This window comes from Nestor notabilis, unplaced genomic scaffold (genome assembly GCF_000696875.1).
Source record: "Nestor notabilis isolate BGI_N333 unplaced genomic scaffold, ASM69687v1 scaffold6920, whole genome shotgun sequence".
NCBI lineage: Eukaryota > Metazoa > Chordata > Aves > Psittaciformes > Psittacidae > Nestor > Nestor notabilis.
In genome coordinates, this window is record NW_009909611.1 from 73,534 (window position 1) to 94,310 (window position 20,777).

The 20,777-nt window shown below is 44.4% G+C and overlaps 1 protein-coding gene across 1 annotated transcript in view; it reads right to left on the reverse strand.

Annotated features, from left to right (window-relative positions):
• The window catches only part of LOC104404605 (protein eva-1 homolog C-like), a gene marked incomplete at its 3' end in the record, with an annotated part of 82,826 nt that extends 65,452 nt beyond the window's left edge, over window positions 1–17,374 (reverse strand). Inside the window, exon 1 of the mRNA XM_010013105.1 lies at window positions 17,275–17,374. Within this exon, the coding sequence (XP_010011407.1) occupies window positions 17,275–17,374 (100 nt within the window). The remainder of the gene's footprint in view (window positions 1–17,274) is intronic.
• Between the last annotated feature and the right edge of the window lie 3,403 nt (window positions 17,375–20,777).

Here is a 20,777-nt window from a genome sequence, read left to right on the forward strand (position 1 = left end):
AACGACGAGCTGAACCCAAACAAAGCATTATGCTGAAAGAGCCCCCAATCTCTTCCCAAAAACAAACATCAGGATTTCTAAATCTTAAGCTTTACGTATTTGTGGATAAGGGACCAACAAAAACACAACCTTCCCTACAGAACTCAGACACTTAAATTATCAGCCCCTTCCAAACAAATGAGATGTCAGGATTATTTCTTCTTGCTGAGCCACTGACAATAAAAGCACAGCAATATACTGCCAGTGCCTTGTTAACTTTTGCTGGAGGCCTGTCTCATACTGCCCAAAACAGGCCAAAAGACAAAAAAAACAAACAACCTGGCTTGCACTCAACTGAGACATCACAAAACCAGGTTTTTAGCTCAGAGAAATCACATGCTGCCTCTTGCTACAGCTTTTGTTCTTCAAAGCTACTATTGGTTCTCTTTCCTTCCAAATCAGTGGAACCACTATGCAAGGCCACCCGGCACATCAAAATTTATCTTCAGATTTCATTATCTAACCCACTGACCCCAGTGTTTCCTCCCATTGACTAATGAGATGAGCCCATCACCTCCCAGTTGCACCATTTATACCTAGTCAGTTTTACAACTCTAAGAAAACAAATCCCCAGGTTGTTTCAGAGTGAACGAATGTCATCCTGCTCGTAGAAGAGCCACAGTTTTTCTAAGAGTAGGAGATGGCACATACAACAAAACAATTAATGAATGTCCTCAGGCTGGAAAGCAAGAAATAGAGAATAAAAACAAAGGCACTGGCATCAGTGGTCACACCACTGAGGTCCATCTCCATGCTCCTTAGGCTCGTTTAGCTCTATCAGAGCACTACAAGGAGTGTTACCCAGCACTCCTCATGGTAAGGGAGCAACTGCAAGGCTAGCAATCCACTACATAGACATTACTTGTAAGGACACTACAGAGGGTGACACTCCCATTTCATACCTCTCCATCCTAATAGGGAGTTTCCTGCAAAAACGTCCAAAAAATCAGAAAGAAGGAGTTGCAGAATCACCTTATATACATTGCATATCAGCAAAGTTCCAAGAACTAAAAAAGACACAGGACATGGACTAGAAATCAGGTTGTCAGCTTTATTGCTCTCCACTTAAGTGGATTTGAGCAGGATCCATCTAGTCTAAGCCAGCTGTCTGGACCTTTTTTGGGTAAATGGAGAGGAAACAGCAACCATGGGATGCCTGTGATCTTTGGATGTAGCTGTAATGCAAGTTAGATGATGCATCCCCTAGAAGTTCAAAGAAACAGCTAAGGTCAGACGAAAGTGTCTATGTAACACTCAAGGAAAACTGAATCCCACTGCTGAATGCACAATCTATGCCTACAGTTTCATCACCTGCAAGATACTGTTACTCTCTACAGCAGAATGCTTCCACAGCCATGGATGGTCTATGCTATATAACTGCAAATTACTCTTGATAGATTTATTGAGTGTGCTTGAACATTAGATGGAGAGCTGCTGGAAATTCAGGACTACAGGAAGAAGAGGGAGGAAACATTACAACTTGCAAGTAAAGCTGGAAAATATAGAGTTACATCACAAACAAAAAGCACCCGGGTTGTCTTGCCTTGGAAGCACGCACAAAGCCTCCAAGGTGTTCAACTTGCAGCCTTACCTTACCACTAGAGGTTTTAAAGTTTCCAGAGCAGTCCTAAAAGCTTCATTAGAAACACCAATAATGATTTATCACTGAAGCACTAGCATGAACAAGCATTAGACTGAGAATAAAATAGCCCTTCGTCAGAGCACTCAGAATACAACCAGCTTTGCTCGTGCCTGGGCATCAGAAGGGCTGGATGCTCCCTTTACATGGCCTGGCAAGACTAAGTCAGAAAACAGCCTGGGAGAGCAATTTCCACCTTTTTCCACCAATTTCCTGCATGCTCAATCTCTGTTTAAATACACCATCAGATGGACATTTCCCTACCTCTCCTCACCACACTTCTGTGATAAGTGTGCCTTCCACATGCCTAATATCTAAGAAAACTTCTTACCCTCCTTGCACATCTCACAGGGGCTGGAGCACAGCTGAGCTCTGTTACTACATGAGCCAGACACCATTTAGATGACAGCTTTTCTACAACGCTAATCAGGGTTATTGTCACCAATGGAAAAAGCCCTAAATTAAGACTTATTGCCCCTTGATAGCCTTTGAGAGCAGAAAATGGTGTTGGCCTCATTCCTGCCCCACCACCACCAGGCCAAGCATTCTGGGAAGTGCCTGATCTTGCTCCACATCCATCAGTGTGTCCACTAAACCAATGACATACAGCTGGGATGTAGGCAGCTCTGATCTCCTCCAGAAAGCTATCCTACAAAATGGACCAGAAAGGCCCTGAAACAAGAGATCAAGCAACTAGCCAGCCTCCATCCCCATCCAGCATTTTCTAATTTGGGCTGCTTTGGATAGCAGACAGTGAAATGCAGCTTTGTACTAATCCCCCAGCACTGACAAGGCTGAGGGGGGTTTTAAGGGCAATTCCACATCCAACAGGCATGGATACTAGGGTAGTATCTCACTCAGGGTACTAACAGCATCCTGCAGCCCTCCCTAACCCCACAGCAGAAAAGTACTTTTTGACCAGTAGAAGATTTTTGCACAAAGGGACAGGTCTAAGTTTAAATTCTGAAATCTCTTATCATCACGGAATCATAAGATTCTATGGATTGGAAGGGACTTCTAAAGAAAGTTCCAACCCCCATCTCATGGGCAGGGACACTTTCCACTAGAGCAGGTTGCTCCAAGCCCTGTCCAACCTGGCCTTGAACACTGCCAGGGATGGGGCACGGAGAAGGTAGTAACAAAGCTGGCTGTTGTCAGGCTGAGCTGGCAAAGAAAATGCTGCCACCAGCCAAAGCTGTACCCTTTCTTTACTGCATGTCTGCTGCATGGTACAGGCAGGCAGCCACCATAGGTCTTACAGGCTGGCAACTTGCCGAGCAGCATCTCATCAAAAGCGTTTGCCAGCAAACTTCACAGACATTGGTAAACCCTCTGTATGCTACTTTTGAGCCTACTCGAAATGCAGTTTTGGACTGCAGAAGTGCAAATAAAGGTATCCTTTCCAGAAGTAACTTCTAACTAGTCACAGGCTTAAGTAAAAACATATATTTGGAAGCAGCAGATAGATGGGACTATCTACCTAACCACCTGCTCAGAGTTATTTACCTGCTTTGGGAGACCTTTCTGTGTCAGAAAGCCTTCAGAGAGGTGGCACTATTAATGGGGCAGTACACATACCCTTCAACTTCCCAGCCCCAAAACTATTTAGAAGTCACCACAATCCAGTTAACTGTGGGATCTGGGCTCCACAAATAAATAAGCAAGGAATCAGAAAAAGACACACAGAGACAATCAGGAAACATAATCAGAAGGGACAGGCAGGGAAACAGGGGCTGAATCCCACAGAGCCTAGGCTCTTGCAGTGGGTTCAGGGCTATGTAGGCAGGGACACACAGGAGGTCTGTGACAGTCTCCCCTCACACTTGAACAAGGCTTGGGGCTACAACCTCAAACTTCAGGAACCCCAAGAATTGTAGTTCCAAGTCACTTGACAATATTCCATTTCACTGAAAGCTATTTATTTCCCACGTACTTTATTCTCCTCCATGCACATAAAGGATGGAAGCCTTTGAAAAAGCACAGAGAAATTCAGGGTGGGCAATAGATTCTATTTTTGACACCACTAGAGCAACACATGAAAAAGTTTGTTTATTGCTATTATTTGTTTTCCCTGAGTTGCAGCTGAGAGGGTGAAGACAGAAGACAATATCCTATCCGATCTGATCCCATCCAATAGAGCAACAGAGGCTGGCACTGCAGCAGTTGTGCTTTCCAGAGAGTATTGTTTTTCTTTCAGGAGAAAAGAAAGGAAATGAGCAATCCCAGAAGGAAAGGGTCTGAATGCTTGCTCAGGCTGTGCCATGAAGAAAAGGGATTGCTATTGTCAAAGGGTGTTTCATTGTTCTGGTCTTTCTGAGAAACCTTAAAATATATCCAGAAATGTAACAAGAACAGAAAACAGACCTGTTATGTAACAAGAACAGAAAACAGACCGGTTTCATTGGCTGTTTGTATCCTGGCTGGTGACAGAGGCACTCTAGCTTAGCACTGTCAATTACCCTGGTTAACTCTTCTTCTTGCTAATATCATTTATTAAGAAACCAAAATGCTTCATATCCATTGGTGTGGCGATAGAGAAGCCAACTCTCTCTCATGTGAATAGCCCCACTGCTTGCTGAGTTACTCACCAAGTCAGGACTCCTCACCACTTAAGCAATAGCCTCCAGGCTAATCAATTGCAACAAATCACTACAATAACTGGCCAGACTCATTCTTTCCTTGGTGCCACTCTCAAACACTGTCTACAGTCTGCCTTCTCTGCCAGATTGCTTCAAGCATGAACTTCCAGCTAGGAGTCAAAGTTCCAGGTAATACCTCCAAGATCAGTGAGAGAAGGAGGACACAGGGCAGATGCAAGGGCACAAGTATTTCCTTAAGGATCAGAAAATGGCTCTTAACCCAGGAAGTGGTGGGATTTGCCACTCTTAGTATCCTTAGTGTGGCTCTATTTCATTGGAGCAGCTAGAATCAGCCAGGGCTGTACCTCTAATCTCCAGAGCTGGGGGATCTCAGAAAGACGAAAAATTGCAGATAATACAGAGAAGGGCAGAGAGAGGACAGAGAGGATGCCAAAAGCAGAACATAAGAATGCAAAGTGAAGAAAGCAAACAACAGACAACAGCAGCATGTACAACATGAGCACTGAACTAGGGCCAAAAAGGGCATACACGACCACCTCCAGAAGCAGCACCCCCCAGTTCATTGCTGCTCCTGATGCCACAATATTTCCCCAACAGCCTGCTGCTAGCACGGCCATGCTGCTCCCTTGCTGGCACTTGTGTGCACAGAGCCAGCTCAAGGCTCTCAGTCCTGACTGCTTGATAAAGCTGCTTGTACAGTCCCTGCACAACCCATCAGGAACTAAGAACCATCACCAAGAAGGACAGACAGAACCAATGCAGGTCATAGAATCACAGAATGGTTTGGGTTGGATGGTACTTTTAAAGATTATCTAATTTCAACCCCCCTGCCATGGACAGGGACACCTTCCACTAGACCAGGTTGCTCCAAGCCCTGTCCAACCTGGCCTTGAACACTGCCAGGGATGGGGCAGCCACAACCTGTGCCACTGCTTCACCATCTTCATAGTGAAGAATTTTTTCAGGTGGAAAGCCCCAAAAAGAATCTTCCTGTGTCCAGATGTTAGAGATTAGTGTGAATAGGTCCAAATTTTCAGATCTGTAGAAGAGAGTAATGCTGAGAGGCAGAAAAGGATCATCTTCTGTCTTGCAAGTCAAACCAGTGAAGATTCACCCTTAATTGCCAATACCCCGCAAGAGGCATCTTAATCAGTCTTGTACTTCAATGACTTAAATCAAGGGAAATGTTTAAAAAACTCTTTGGCATTCACATTGTGATATCACACTGGCCAATCAACTTTCTTTTCATCACCCAGCAGTCTTTTCTTAAGCAGAAATAATCACCAGCAGTTCCAGCACACAGATGTCTAAGCGATGGGAAAATGCAGAGGAGGCTGGAGTGAACAAAAGGCACCTCACTCTGCTGGGGTCAGAACGCGTATATGTACGGTGGGTTGGACTCTTCACTAACTCAGCTCTGTTTCTAATGAGATTGGTTCCCATTACAACAAAAGGAGGTCCATGGCTTAATTTGCCAAGGGGATGATTGTCATGCAGCTTAGGGAAGCAAAATAGTCTTATCAGTTTGAACTTGAACCCTGCCCTCCAATTATATGGACAATGTGAAAGAAAAGAGAGATAAAGGAAAAGCGATTTTCCTCTATCCAGTAAGAAAAAAGTATTGTCTAACACCAAGCAGTCAGCTTCCAGCAGCTGCTGATAGACCTTTACACACCAGCCACTAGCTATACCATTGCCAAAGTGTTCTAACTACTGTTTGTGCATACTAACTCTGAACAAAATGGCACCAACTGCATTCACAGTGCAACTTACTGGTATAGCAGAGCCTCTACTCTTGTAGTATAGCCAAACTGAAAGCCTGGGCTGTCACCTAAAGACAAGCAGACCCAAAAGGCAGGAAGAATCAGAAAATTTTTTCACCCCTTCTTGCTGAACTTCTGTTTCGTCCTCCCTGTCCAATCCATTAGCTCCTCTTGGCTGCTATAGAGAACTCTTCTGGGAGTTCTGCATCCCAGACAATGCAGCTAAAACAAAGAACATTTTGGCAAATAACAGCTCGGCTTCATCTATTCTTTTTCCTATACAATTCATTCCATCAAAGTTGTTTAGCTGAACAAAAACTAGTGCTATCCTTTATTGTGAGGCTAACAATAAACTAACATGTGAGCACAGCGTGGGTCACAGATGTGTGTGCTTCATCATCAACTGTGGAGCCACTTCCCTGCTCCACTCACTTTTATAAAGCTTTAACCTTTTTGAGCTGGAATTCAGATGAGGACATAAACCAGGAAGCAAACAGTGTTAACACAACAGAAGCAGCCCCTGTACAAAAGATACATGAAGAGAAGGACGTGCTTTGGAAACAGTCAGATCAACACCCTGTTTCCAAGGGGTTACCACACAATAAAAGTCTACAGAGAAACTAAACTGGACAAATCCCAGGGGTTCTATTTTTAGTGATATCACTTGCACCAGAGGATCTTTTATTCATGCCTTTGAATAGACATGCTTACTTCTTTCTTTTTTTTCCCCTCCTATGAAGGGACAGGAACAAACAAAAATTTGGAGAAGGAATATCTTCAAAAATCATTTCTAAAGCTCTCTTGAAATACATTCCAAGGATTGACCCCAAATTTGTAACCTAATTTTAAGTACTCATATCCCAAGTAAAGTGACCCTCAAAGCATGACTGCTCTGAGACAGAAAAAACATAAGCAAAATCAGAACCTTCTCATGACTGCACTTTATGGGCTTAGGTGATACCTGAGCTTACTGTCATATCCATCTCCAGCGCGTATTACGTGTAAAATAGAGGTGTAAAGTTGCCCTTTCCTTAGTGCACTGGGTCTGGCTGCGATGGAATTAATTCTCTTCACAGCAGCTTGTATAGTGCTGTGCTTTGAATCTGTGACCAAAACAGTAGTGATAACATATCAATATTTTACCTATTGCTGAACAGTGTTTGCCCAGCATCAGCACTTCGTCCGTTTCTCACTCTACCACCTTAGTGAAATGATTGCGGGGTGCACAAGCAGTTAGGAGGGGACATAACAAGGCAAATAACCCCAACTAACCAAACTGATATTCAATGACATAACATCACTTTCAGCAATAAAACAGAGTGGAGCTGGATTTAGGTAAGTCAGCCATCTTTTGCTTAGGAACTGGCTGGGCATCAGTCTACCTGTGGCAGGTGGTGAGTGGTTGCCCTTGAATCAATTATTTTGTCTTTCTTTTTAGTTCCACTTTTTCACTTACGAAAATATTTTTACCTAGACCCGTGATTTTTCTTGCTTTTATTCTTCCTTTCCTCTTCCCTTGTCCTACTCAGGGTAATAAAGGGAAGGCAAGCACAGGAAGGCCGTACGGTGCTTAGCTGTTTGCAGGGGTTATCCCACCACACTTAGTTACATGCACCTGACTTTGCAAATGCAATGTTCATTTTAATTTGTGCAATCAATTTGCATACATGTATTTCAGTACTGGAGAAGTACTGAACATACGACACGTTTCTTCCTGCCTATCACAGCTTGAGAGAATGGGTAAGGGGCTGCTTCTGAAGAAAAAGGTAGATACTGAACAGTCTCTGAAATACTGGGGAGTTAGAGCTCCTGATGCTAGTCTCTCTGTCTTGGATCCTCATCTATGCAACGCAGGTAACATTCCAGACTCTCCTTCCAGAAGTTTAAGTACATGTCTGGTTGTAGAACACTTACAACAAGCAGAATACGGTTTAAATAACACAGGGCAAATAAGCCTCTAGCGCCACAATGAACCATTCTCATTAGAGTAACTCATAACGTAAAAACCCAAAGGGCTGCATTCAAGTTTTTAAATTCCAAATGTTCAGTTTGCAACCTTAATACCATTCTTTAGATATTCCACACAAAAGCTTAACTTCATCAAAAACAAAGTGCATGATTTTTGTCCCATCACATCTCATGGGCAGTGCCAGGATCACAGCAGCGCTGCACTTAGAGGCTCCACACAGATAACAGAGGTAAGGGTTCCCCCAAAGACTAAGGCCCAAAACTGAACATATTTCAGCTACAGCAGCTCAAGTTTACCACCTACTAGTCTAATTACATTAAGTGTTTACGCTCTTCGCCCAAGACAGGTATAAGGGAAAACCTGTGAGCCAAAAGCCTTTGCAAAATACAGCAATGAATGCCAGGGATAGCACCAGCCATAAAGCAACCTTAATAACCATGCAGAGGAGCAAGCAATAAAGGATCACAGTGGAACCCACAGGTCCTAGGCACAGGATGCAAGTCACCCCAGCCCACAGTGTGATACAAAAATCACAGAAATAAAAAATAACAGAAAATCCCCCCACTGCTATGTTTGTTTTTATATTTACTTGTTGGAGTGAAAGCCCATTTTAAACCCTTGAGGCTAAAAAACACACGTTGATAATATCATAGCAGCAAAACCACAGGCATCTGATAGCAGATGAAAATAAAATAACACAACCACATAGGGGGTCTCCAAGTAGGTGGTCTGAATGGCCCCTTTTTTGACAAGCAGCACCATCAGGTACATAGTCTAATGAGGATTTAGTATAACTTACCTGAAGGCAGCCCTCTCTCACACTCTGACAATTCTGGTGCTGTTATGGGCTGCTGGAGGAGTGAAAAGCATCTCTGCTGGCAACTAGTGTGCTCATACCACGTCAAAAGATGGGGCACAAAAGCACACAATGAAGTTCTTTGGTTGTAAGTGGTGGACGAAACTTCTCATGCTCTGGGTCTCTAGGCCTTCTTCTCTGAATGTAACATTTAAAAAAGGAAATGGAAATATCTTTTTTACCTCTTTCTTCCTCTGTTGTTAAGGATGTGGGATACTTCACCAGCAGGTGGATGTGACCTCCCCTGCCCATCACAACTAAAGTGTTTGGACAACATCTACTGCAAATTCTCCAGCAGTATGCTACATCCATCTGTTAATTCAAATACACATCTGAAACCTGACCACTTGGAGAGTTTGACCAAACTGCAGTCCCCACACACTGCTCCAACCTCATGCAAGGATCCAGATGGATTCAACAATGATTACTGTACAGCAAGCTTTGACATCAAAATGAAACCCACCAACACTGACACCACAGCATCTGCTAACATGCTTCAAGAGCACACAGTATATTCGAAGAGTCTCAGCCAAGACATATTTTACTGTGCAACTCAGAACTGCCAAACCATCATTGTTTCTCTGACATAAGAGGACACACACTGGGTTCCAGGCAGCCAAGCATTAAGCATCCCAAAAAGAGCAAACATACATACTTTATTTACTACAAATGAGCTCATATCCTTAGTTAGTGAGCTAAGCCAGGCATATCTGGATCAGTCCAAACCCAGACTGAAAGAAACACAACTCACCATCTTCCCTCAGGCAAAAGGAGCAGCTAGGTAAATAAACAAGTAATAATAATAGGCAACCCAAGTAGTTCTCTTAAACAAGTTCACAATTATTACTTTTATGTTAGATTTAATTGGCAAGAATATGAGTTGGGATTAACTTATGTGCTTCTGCATATCCTACAAAGCTCTTGGCAAGCCAGCAAAGTTGCCTCACAGCTGAGCAGAATTTGGCCCTTGCCTCTCTCTCGGAAAGAGCACAAAAATCCCAGACAACAGCAGTACTGGATCAGTGAAGGATAGCACTGGCAAGGACACAGGAAGCTTGTAGTATTGCACCAAACCAACCTGACCAAAAACCCTCTGAACTGCTTTGAGCAGCACATTGAATTGGTTCCTGCAGGCAGCCACATACCTTTCAAGAGACAGAAACAGACTGAATCTATGAAAGTCTTGGGTATCGGGATAAAAAGGAACGACAAGAGCACAAAAAAAAAACCCAACAACCCAACAACAAAAACCAACCAACCAATCAAAAAAACAAAACCAGCACTGGGGTGGTTGCTGCAAATGGTCCCCCACAGAGACTGGTACTGCTATCTTGGAACAGAAAGCAGAAAGTTCCATCTTTGCATGCACAAACACGCCAAGCACAAGCAGCCAACTGTAAATAAGACATGTAAACAGTCCTGATGCTGTCCACCTAAACCACTGCACACCCACCTTAAACATAGCATAGTCCAATTTTCAGTTCTGAACACTTTGGGAGATCAGGCTACATTTAAATTAGCACCAACAAAAGGATCAGTAAAAGTGCCAAGCATAAATAGATATTTTTTCTCCCCCTGCAGAGACTGAGCTTACTCTGCCCACCCCCCCCCAGCATAAGTTATTATTTTAGCTTGTAAATGTAAGTTTAGAAAGGATACTTTTTTTTTTTAATTGACCAAACTATTTGTGTTATATAAAATCTGCTTTCACAGAGTCTTAAATCAGGGACCAAATGTTACCTGAAGACATAAAGAGTTGCTTTCGTTAAATCTGCAGCATTTGTATCCCTAACAACACACAGGCATAAGAGAACAGAAGAACAGACAGGCACAGGAAGAATGTTGCAAGGACATTTTCCTCAAATATGGTGTCCATCTAGTGGGTACTGATAACCTGAGATATTTTGAAGTGATTAAAATTACCACAGTCAGTTTTTGGGGGTTTGTTTATTAATAATACTAATTAAATAAAGTGTTCATGGTACTGACAAGTTTGCATCCGTGGATCAGTTTCTGGGCCACGGCAATTAGTAGATACTATATCAACATTGCCAGACGCTGGGATCCCTGAGGTCTCTTGGCTCTTGCTGACAGCTCTGATGTTTACAACAGTAGATTTCCACATGGCGTGAGCCACATGCAGACATATGGCTCTTGAGGTTGAAGTCATTGCCTGCATGAGGTTTCACATAGATCCCTCACAAGCCATCCTGGCACCCAGAGCAACCCCATCCATCCATCCATCCCTGACAGTGCCTCCTTTCCCCAGCACCACAAATACAGACCTGCAGCTGGTTTTTCAAAGCAGTAACAGCAGCACCTCTGGTCCCAGCCCAGGACAACAAACAGAGGGAACTGGAAACATGCGTTTCTCTTCCAGAAGCTCAGTTTGGTCCCCTCAGCTGTCAGTAAAAGTAAACGCTGAATATTTGAAGAGTCAGGAAGTGCCAAGTTCTCCCTCACAGCATTATCATCACAACTGCTGGGAAATCCACGGTGTTTTCTCCCTCACAGCATTATTATCACAACTGCTGGGAAATCCACGGTGTTTTCTGGAGCAGGCCTCAGGACAGGAGTGCACAGACACTTGCTACAGAGAAGATGGAATGTCCCTTTTTACACGGAGTCACAAAAAAGATGAGGGGTGATGGGTACAAGTTACTCTTGGGGACATTCCAATTGGAGACAAGAGGAAAATTTTTCACAATGAGAACAATCAGCCATTGGAATAATCTCCCCAGGGAAGTGGTGGACTCCCCAACACTGGACACTTTTAAGATTCATCTAGACAGGGTACTGGGACATCTAGTCTAGGTCATGCTTTGTCAAGAAAGGTTGTATCAGATGATCCTCGGAGGTCCCTTCCAGCCTGGGATTCTGTGATATTCTATGAATATACCTTTGCTTAATGTGTCATATTGATGCCCACAAAGCTGCATCCTTGCTGGCAAACTAGCACCAAAATAGCTCCAGCTTCTGTGCTGCTGTTGCTTCTTCTCCTCCTCCTTACCCAACAACAGCAGAATGGTCTTAATAGACACACACACAACCCACCCATTGATTTCCTCCTCCAACACCTCTCAGCTCTCTAAGGTCTTTAGACTGCTTCCCACTGACAGACAGACAGACATACCTGGCTCAAAACCAATGCAGCTCCCCCTTGTTAAAACTGCTCAGCCATGGCAGCCAGACTCAGCCATCCCCTACAGCTCACCATGCAGCCACATCTCCACAAGGCTACCAGAAAGGACCAAAGGTGCTTTTTCACTGGCTTTGATGAGGCTTTGGATTTTGTCACCTCTGTAAAGGAGAACTCTTCCCCAGCACAGACCTCCCTCAGTAAGCCAAACTTCAGCCCACCACACAGCTGTGGTGGACGAGTTGGCAGACATGACCTCCAGCTGAGGAGGAAAACATTGCCTGGGGCAAGGACCTCTTCAAGCAGCCTGAGGTCCATCCAACCTCATCACTCAGATCCCTTCACAAAGAGAAGATATGGAGGTGGCCTGGGTTTGGCCTAGTCTTTAAAGGAAGTCTACAGCATGTCTGTTTGCTCCTGGAGTCAAAAGCACAAACCTCATTACTGAGTTACACCACCTCACTGGAAAAGAAATTGTATCTGTTTTTCTCTTGAAAATCCCCTTTTCACAGGCTGCAGCTTTCAACACATGGAAATCCCAGACCCCCCTTGACACCATCCACCCATTCAGGGCTGTTAGCCATTCAGAAGCTGTTAGCATGTAGATTTTAGTGATAATTTGGTGAATGGACTTGTCAAACAAATTGCCTTTATTATGGACTGATTAAATGCAATCAGGGAGAAGTGCCTTTCCCCTCCCAACTCCAGCCCTCATCAGCTCAAACACACTGAGCCAATTAGCAGGGAGGTGGCAAAAGCAGCTTTCACTTGAAGCCTGCCATTTTGGGGGAAAAGACAGAAAAAAACAGCAAAACAAAACAAAAAAATATTTGTGCTTTCAAGCCAGGTAGAGCCTCCAGGGGGAGGTCTCAAAAGTGACCCAGAGCTCACCTGCAGGGTGTGAATGGGAATTACCAGTATTCATCTGGCTTGATGCCCCATAAGCTCCCTTAAGCAAAGTGCTGCTCACATCCAGCTTGTGCCAAATCCAGTGCAAAGAACACAAACATTAAAGCAGGCCCAGGGGGACCAGCACAACTGGAGTTGTTATTCCTACAGCTTTATGTCCTGCAGCTGTTTTTTTCTGTGTCAGAAAAAGCAGGAGCTCCCATCAAAGATCTTTCCATGCCTAAAACTCTATGTTTTTGGCTTAGATCCCTGCAGTGGATTCTCTGATATTTACAAACAGTTGAGTTCACAGCACAACCTTTCCTGCACTATAGCAGTAGTGAAGGGATGTCTCCATTAACATGAAACTCACAGCAATCACATAGGTCTGATGCCACTACCTTTCTGTCCAACATGCTTGAAATCAGCTAATGAATGGGAAAGTTATTGAGGAGAATTGGAGCATGGCATCATCATCACATAAGCCTAATTACCTGCAGGTATGCAGCTGGAAATCAAATGGTGACCTTGGTTGGCAGAGCAGAATTCAACATGTGTTTTCATGATTTAGCTTCAGAGACAGGAAGCTCATGGCTTGAGCTAGAGACAGCACACAGGATATGAGCAATAGCTGGTGACTAAGCTTTCAATTAAGCATTTTAAATAGTACCAAAGACTAATTTTGGCCCCATTTTCATTAACCTAGTCCTTCTAAAGGGCAAGCTCTGCACACTGCCCATGGAACACTGCCTCCCAGGCCCTACACAGAGGAGCTATGGCATAGCTCCTCTGGCAGGGCAAGGATATTGCTTTGTCTTGGACTCCCACCACAAATAAATAGACAAGGGCTAAAACAAAGGTGAATTTTTATCAACCAGCAAGGATTTTGGAGAGTTCATTGCTGGGACTGAGATTAGGATTAAGGGTTTATAGTTAAAGCACAGAGATTCAAAAGACCAACCTCTTTCCCCACACCTCATCACAGCCTTCAAGCATCACCTTGAACATAAGGGGTATGTGACACATCAAGACACTAGGTCCTAAGCCCTCAAACAGTCCTGAGCATAAGAACTGATCATAGAACGAAATTAGATCAAGAGCCCGTACTGCAAGCAGCCACAGAGAAAAAGTCCAGGCCTTCTTAAGAAGTGGCTGCAATGTGCCTGATAACTCCACTCTCTCTCCCCAAGGACCCCCTTCCTACTCTCTCATCCTCCTGCAAACATCAATGTTTAAAGAACTATTAAAGAAAACAACTTCAAAACTCTTCACATAGTTCAAATACTTCACTTAAAAGGAATTTTAATTCTTACATCTCAGATTGCACCAGCCCCCAGCAGGACACGCACTCATCATGTTAACGTTGTGGCATTTGAGCTGTTCAAACAGGAGGGATGGAGACACAGTGTGAGACCATGTGCTCAGAGGCCTGGGAGCAGAGACAACAGCTCACTAGCTCTACCTGGGCTTCCCCATGACAGACTTGGTTCACCACACTTCTGGGAATCTTCTCAGGGTGCCTTGCTGTGACCTATGTAAAAGAGAAATCTTCCTGCAGCCAGGAGACACGCACTCTGAAGAGCCAGCCAGTGGGAGAGTACTGGGAGCAGTGGGACCTGGCTGGGTGTACAATTCTTGGTAAGTCTTTCAGCCAGCCCTACTGGATAGCTGCAGTGTGGGAGTCAGATCAGGGCTTCTTGTGATCTGGTTAGAGCTCACTGGCCATTCCTAAGCTGTTTCTTTCCAGGGTTGGATCAATGCTTTCTGCCTGGCCCACCATGAAAAGGCCATGACCTATTACTGACAGCAGCACCTCCCTGGTAGTGCCAAGACAAAGCAAGCTGAGAAGCTTGTTTTTGTTTTTGCTAAACAAAAGTCTACAGGATTGAGTTTTAAAAAAAACAAACATTCTTCTCCAAAGAGCATCAGCTGCTCTCTCTAGATGGTACTGCTATTTGCAACCTGGAAAAGCCCTTACATCCCAACAAGCTGTCTCATCTCCCTGCAGCATGTAGGCAGCAGTGAAACTGCTACAGAAACCTCTAGGGGATCACAGCAAGCCTTGCATTCCTCAGCAGCAATAACCAATACAAATCCTTTCATCTCATTGGAATGCAGACAATTTATGCTTCGGATGCACCACCTCTAGGTGGGATGGTATATGGTAAAGCTATAAGGCTATCCCAAAGATGTTCATCTGCTCAATTCCAGCCACGCCAGAGAAGAACCCAAAACACCCTAAAGTTCAGAAAAAGTATGTAAGTGGCCAGAAACCATCACAGTCAAAGGCTATACAACAAACAAAAAGGTTACCCTCCTTCTATTCATCATGCCAGTTGACAGTTCATATATAGGGATAACAGTAACAAACAAGGTGCTTCTCCAAGTAAGAAACGTTACCTGGACCACTGCTCTTTCAGAGAGGCACATGGTACATGCCCTTCAGCATTGGAGGGAGACAAATGGGGTCTTCGCAAAAAGCAAAGATTTAGGAAATGCTGTACCTTTTCCTACCCCCTTCATCTTGTGGCTACCCAGCTCCTGAACTTAGAAAACCATATTTGAGTTGCTGCACACTGGGTGCAGCCTTTTCCTGTAGCGAACCATGTTTCCTGTCCTGCAAGGTACAGTCACTCCAACCAGACTGGGGACTTTTGCCAAGCTTGCTACCAGGAAACGTAACTTGGATCTGGCAGAAGATTTCAACAGTTGTGAAAACTCGAGGGAGGTTGTGCTGTTGGGATTACAGACCCTGCTTCACAGTTCAGCCTCGCCATGCACATACACAAGGGTTTTAAGCCAACCTCCTTCTCCCAGAGTGTGACAGCACAGTCAGATGTTGCAGAAAACATGATTTTGTTATCATCAACCTTCTTACCTATTTTTTAAAGAGGACGGCATCTGCCCCCCCAACTGCCAGCATCATAAAATTTATCAGTTTGCTTCCACTGCTCTGGCTATGTGGTATATACACAATGCAAAGTATCCTTACTCTGGGACACTTGCACATTTTAACCCTTAGCAATTTGGCCTGGCTGATAGAAAGGTTATAGATAAAGTTTATCTATATTTCAGCTTTAGCTAATGTCAGACCCACTCCATTCCCTCCTGCACTGATTTGTTTGTAAGGAGGAACACAGAGAAAGCTCATTGCCAAAAAGAGATAAAAAAATACTAGAAAGAAACAGGGAGATGCCTCAGTCCTTTCCATTCAGAGGCAGATCTGCCTTGAATGGCAGTACCCAGGACTGATTTGCCTCCAAAGGAGACTGAATCACAAGCAAGCCAGCCCCCTTCAATTTACATTAAGACTTTAGGCTACTGTATATACTCTCCCCCACCTTCACCACAAGTTCCTCCTTTCTAACACAAATCTCTTGCAAGGCACACAGGCACTCCCGGGCAGCGAGCAGCAGGGTTGCAATGTGTTGAATCCCAAGTTCGGTGAGGTTCAGCTCTCGCAAATGACACTTTTTCATCAGCAACCTATAATTGGAAGGTCTTATCCACTACAAGAGTTTTGAAAACACACCCCTAAAAAATATGCCAAGCTAGCTCTTCACACCAAGACCCAAAATTAGAACTGATATCCCAAAAGCAAAGTGACCCTCACTAGACATTTCCCAGCAAACTAATCAACCCTGCTTAACAGTAAAATGAAACATTACATTCTCTGATCCAAATGCATATCCACAGGAAAAAGAAGCAGCAGAAATGTAATTTTAAAGCGACTGAGGCAGCTATACATACTTATAAAACTTCTATGGGACTTCATACTTTCAAAGTGTTGTGTATTTACCTGCTGCACACAAAACAACCGCCATGAACAGGTTTAGATTCAGAAATTGTTTAGAAATGAGACACTTCTCCTGGCTTAAGTCAACAGGCTCAATATAATTCATTCTGTGCATGCAACATCTTTAGCTCAGCTCAGGAGGCTTTTGCAACAATCAAGAGCCGTACATTAAAAGGAGGGGAACCTGGCCCATTATAAAATAACTGGGTCTCGCTACATTAGCTTTAATCTATATCCTAGAGTTTCCCAGTCTCCTAACCTAGTTCTTTTCACTCTGCAAAGGAACACAGCACAAAACCTGCTGCAAACTTACACAAGGTAACATTTCCTTGTTCCCAAAGTTGCTCAGACTAACTCTGCTGAAACAGTTCTGTGAAAGGTTATTGAGAAAGGCTTCTAACAAACGCAAAATCCTCTTATGAAGATGCTTTTCATCAGCTTATTTTTAAAAGAAAAAATTACTCCCCACTTAACTACCCCAGATCTGCTCACATCCACTTTCCCTGAGCTGCTCCTGAACACTGTAATAAGAGCTCCCATCCGTGAGCAGTCGTCGAGCATACAGAAGGATCAGCACTTTCCTACCTGAGAAGTCCGCAGAAGTCTTTGCAAAGTTGCTGAAAGCTGTCAAGCACATGAGTCCGATGAGGAAGGTGGAGGTGGGAAATACATCTAGGCAGCACATCCTTAAGTATCCTCAAGGCTTGTTTTCTTCCAGAGAAAAAGAAAGTGCTCTCTGCCCCAATCCAGTACTCCTCATTGCCCGGAGAACAGCGTTAGTCCCATCGCTTGGAAGCAGCGGGGAAGGAAAGGCGCTCAGCACACACACACACTCACACACACACATCCCTGGGAGTGAATGAATCCCGGCTGAGGGAGGCTGACGAATGAGCCAGACCTACCTGAGCCTTGGCGGAGGTCCCAGGGTCCTAAAAGCCATCGCTTCACCCAAATTTGCTGCAGACTGTTACTGTGCAGCTGCCCAGCAGCAGCGCCACGAGCTGTTAAGGGGGAGAATCTGGGGGGCTGTTCTGGGGGGACCTGGTTTGGAGAAGCCCAGCTGCTGTAGGTTTAGATATCCAGGGATCTTGTCTGGTGCAGACAGACAGACAGACAGACAGAAGGATGGGCAGTACTTTCAAAGGAGGCAGCCCAAACCAAAGTGTTTGGATTCACAAGGATTTTTGGAGTGATGGCTATTTGTAGCTGCTGCTGAAATCAGTGTGAGCAGTGGTGTCCTGCCAGACTGGTGATAGGACAACTCTTCAGCTGTGCCCACCGTTGAGAGTGACCCTACTGTGGAGGAGATTTTGCAAAGGCCCAGGGACCAAGCCCTCCTCATTGCAGGATAGGACTAGTGTCAGCCCACATACCCCAAATCCTCCTTCCTTTTGGCAGCAGCCAGCTATGCCAGCTCCCCTCTATCCCACTGGACCCCTCTCCCCTCCATCAGACTGCATGAGGATTTTCATGCAGATCTTAATGTGTGGTGTTCAGGCCCAGAAGATCGGTCTCCTTCCACAGCAATCCCTCTAACTTGCAACTAGCATGGTCTTAGCTGCTAACTCAAGCACTGCTCATGCAGCAGAGTTAAAGGAAAGCTCCAGCTTACCTGGTACTTGATGCTGCCTGATCTTCATCCATATCCCAGCAGCATCAAACCGGCCATGCTAACTTGGAAGGACTGAGCTGAGCTCTGGGGACACAGAGGGGAACTGGACTGGTGGACCCTGTTCTCCCTGGATATGTTGTCTCAGGAAGGAGATCCTGGGCTTTGGTCATCAGCATTAACTGCAGCCCAGGCATAGGTTTGCATATAAATAATGGACATAACCAACATATCTAGGCTAGAACAGAGGTTGAGTGTCATTGCAGAGAGCTGGGGATAGTTTTCATCAAAACCAACACCAGCTACTTAGCAGCCTGTGTATACAGATACACAAACCTATGGAGCAGCACCATGTGGGGCAGAGGGAAGCAGAGATGGAACCAGGCACATGCACAGCTGCTTAACAAAGCTGAATCTTCTATCCAGCAAAAATAACGTAAGTGAGAACATTTGAGGAATACCACAGTGGTTTTTACTTCTCTGTCCTGTTCATTCATGTAGAATTAAGTGAAACTTGCAAAGAACATTCAGCTTAGAGCTGAAAACAAGTGTAAGAAACTTTAACCCAAAGGGCTGGGTTAGTTTTTTTCAAAGCAGAGTGCACTTGTAAAGAGCTTCTTGTGCTGAAATTTCTAACAATGTTTCAGCTGTTCTGAGACAAAAATCAGGCTGGCTGTCAGGTTACATGTGAAAGACATTTTCAGGAGTGCTGCCATGATTACTACAGTCTGTTTCCACCAGAAGTCTGTCCTGGGATGATCTGTGTGCTCCCCCTCAGAGGGAGCTAGAAGTCATATGGTAGCATTTGCTTTCTGTCCATATTGCCACTTTCTCAGGTTCCAAGCAGCCACACTGGGGATGAGGGTAGTGTGGGAAACCTTGAGTTTGAGCTTGAATCCTGTCCATGATCCATCTGCCCAGATCACATGAAGCAGAGGCTGGTCTGGCCTGGATTGCATCTAAGCAACCCTCCTTCCACAAACAGCTCTTCACACAGTGCGGATCACCAGCACAGGTGCAGAGTCACCTCTCAAAGTGTTGGCTCTGCATTGACCTGACAGCATAGACACACCCTAAGGTCCTGCAGGCTCTGTATAGACCCAGTCTCTCCTATCTGCAGACAATCCTGCCACTTTACTTTTTCCCAGAGGGCTGTTTAAGCAAGATCAAAGACCAGGAACTTCTATGGACTGCCTTACTCTTTATTTCACCTGAGACTTTAATCCCACATGCCAGACTTCTTTGACCCACACTTTCTGGAGTTGACCAAAGTTTTAGAGAAAAGAACAGGACAATTGGCTCCTAGCATCTATGTATAATTCTTGTCTCACCTAGTTATGCTGCCTTTGCTAAGGGGAAGATTCACCACTCTTGCCTTATAGGCATGAGATAACCATACCCATTACCAGATTATCAGTCAAAGCTGCTTATCAGCAGGACAAAGAAACAATAGGACCCTTGGAAATTCATCAGTCCTCTGGAAAAGGGAAGCACTATTTGCTGAAAAGAGCCCACCCTGTTAGCAGGTGTTGATTTTACTGATTAAACAGTAATTAGGTTTGGCTGACTCGGTATACCAGGAAGAAAAAAAACTGGTGGCAAAGGGTTTAAGGCTAAACATGGGAAGTGTGCTCGAGCAGCCCTTTACGTTATTGTTAATAAAGTCAAACCACTGGAGAGGAAGTTTACATCGGTGTCACGTGAGGGCTTTGTTTCTAAGCAACTTTGTAAAGATGCCTTCCAAAAGGAAAGCAGAAAGCAGCCCTCAATAAATAAACAAATAAATACATATGTATCAGCCTTTGAGAAGCAGACAAATCAGTTACAGCCCATCTCCATAATGCCCTTATTCCTTAGAGCTTGTGGGAACATCAGCTGTGTTTTTCAAACAGAAAGAGACCACCTGCCCCAGCTGCAGAACAGACAAAGGATGGTCTTTCTGTCACTGGTAGTCTCATGGGGTAAACATGAATCAAGGGGACACCAATATGGATCTTTGTTTTCTGGAGTAACAGCCCTTGAAATCCAGCCATGCCTTAAAATATGTCTCCTGGGGATAGGTAATAATGCATATGATGATACACAGTTTCTTGGATCCCTTGTCCCTAAAGCCACCCACAAGCAGGTATAAGCCAGTACTGATGACGTTCAGCATTACATCTTAGCTTGGAGGAATAATTATTTAGTTTCTTTCTCTCCACAGAATAACTATGGAGAATGACTGATTCTTTTTTGGTTTTAGATGCAGCATTTGGGTGTACTTAAAAACACTTCTTCCTGCTGGAACACCCAGAGCCTTGTGTCTAAGCTAGGTTTTAATACCTTCCTGATCATGGCAGATACATCCATAGCATCTAGTTATGTACACAAAGCCTAGGCCTGAGATCAGCACATCTCAGCTTCCACTGCAGTAACCAGAAACAGGCACGCCAACCAGTCCCACCTCCTGGAGTAGAATCATAGAATAGTTAGGGTTGGA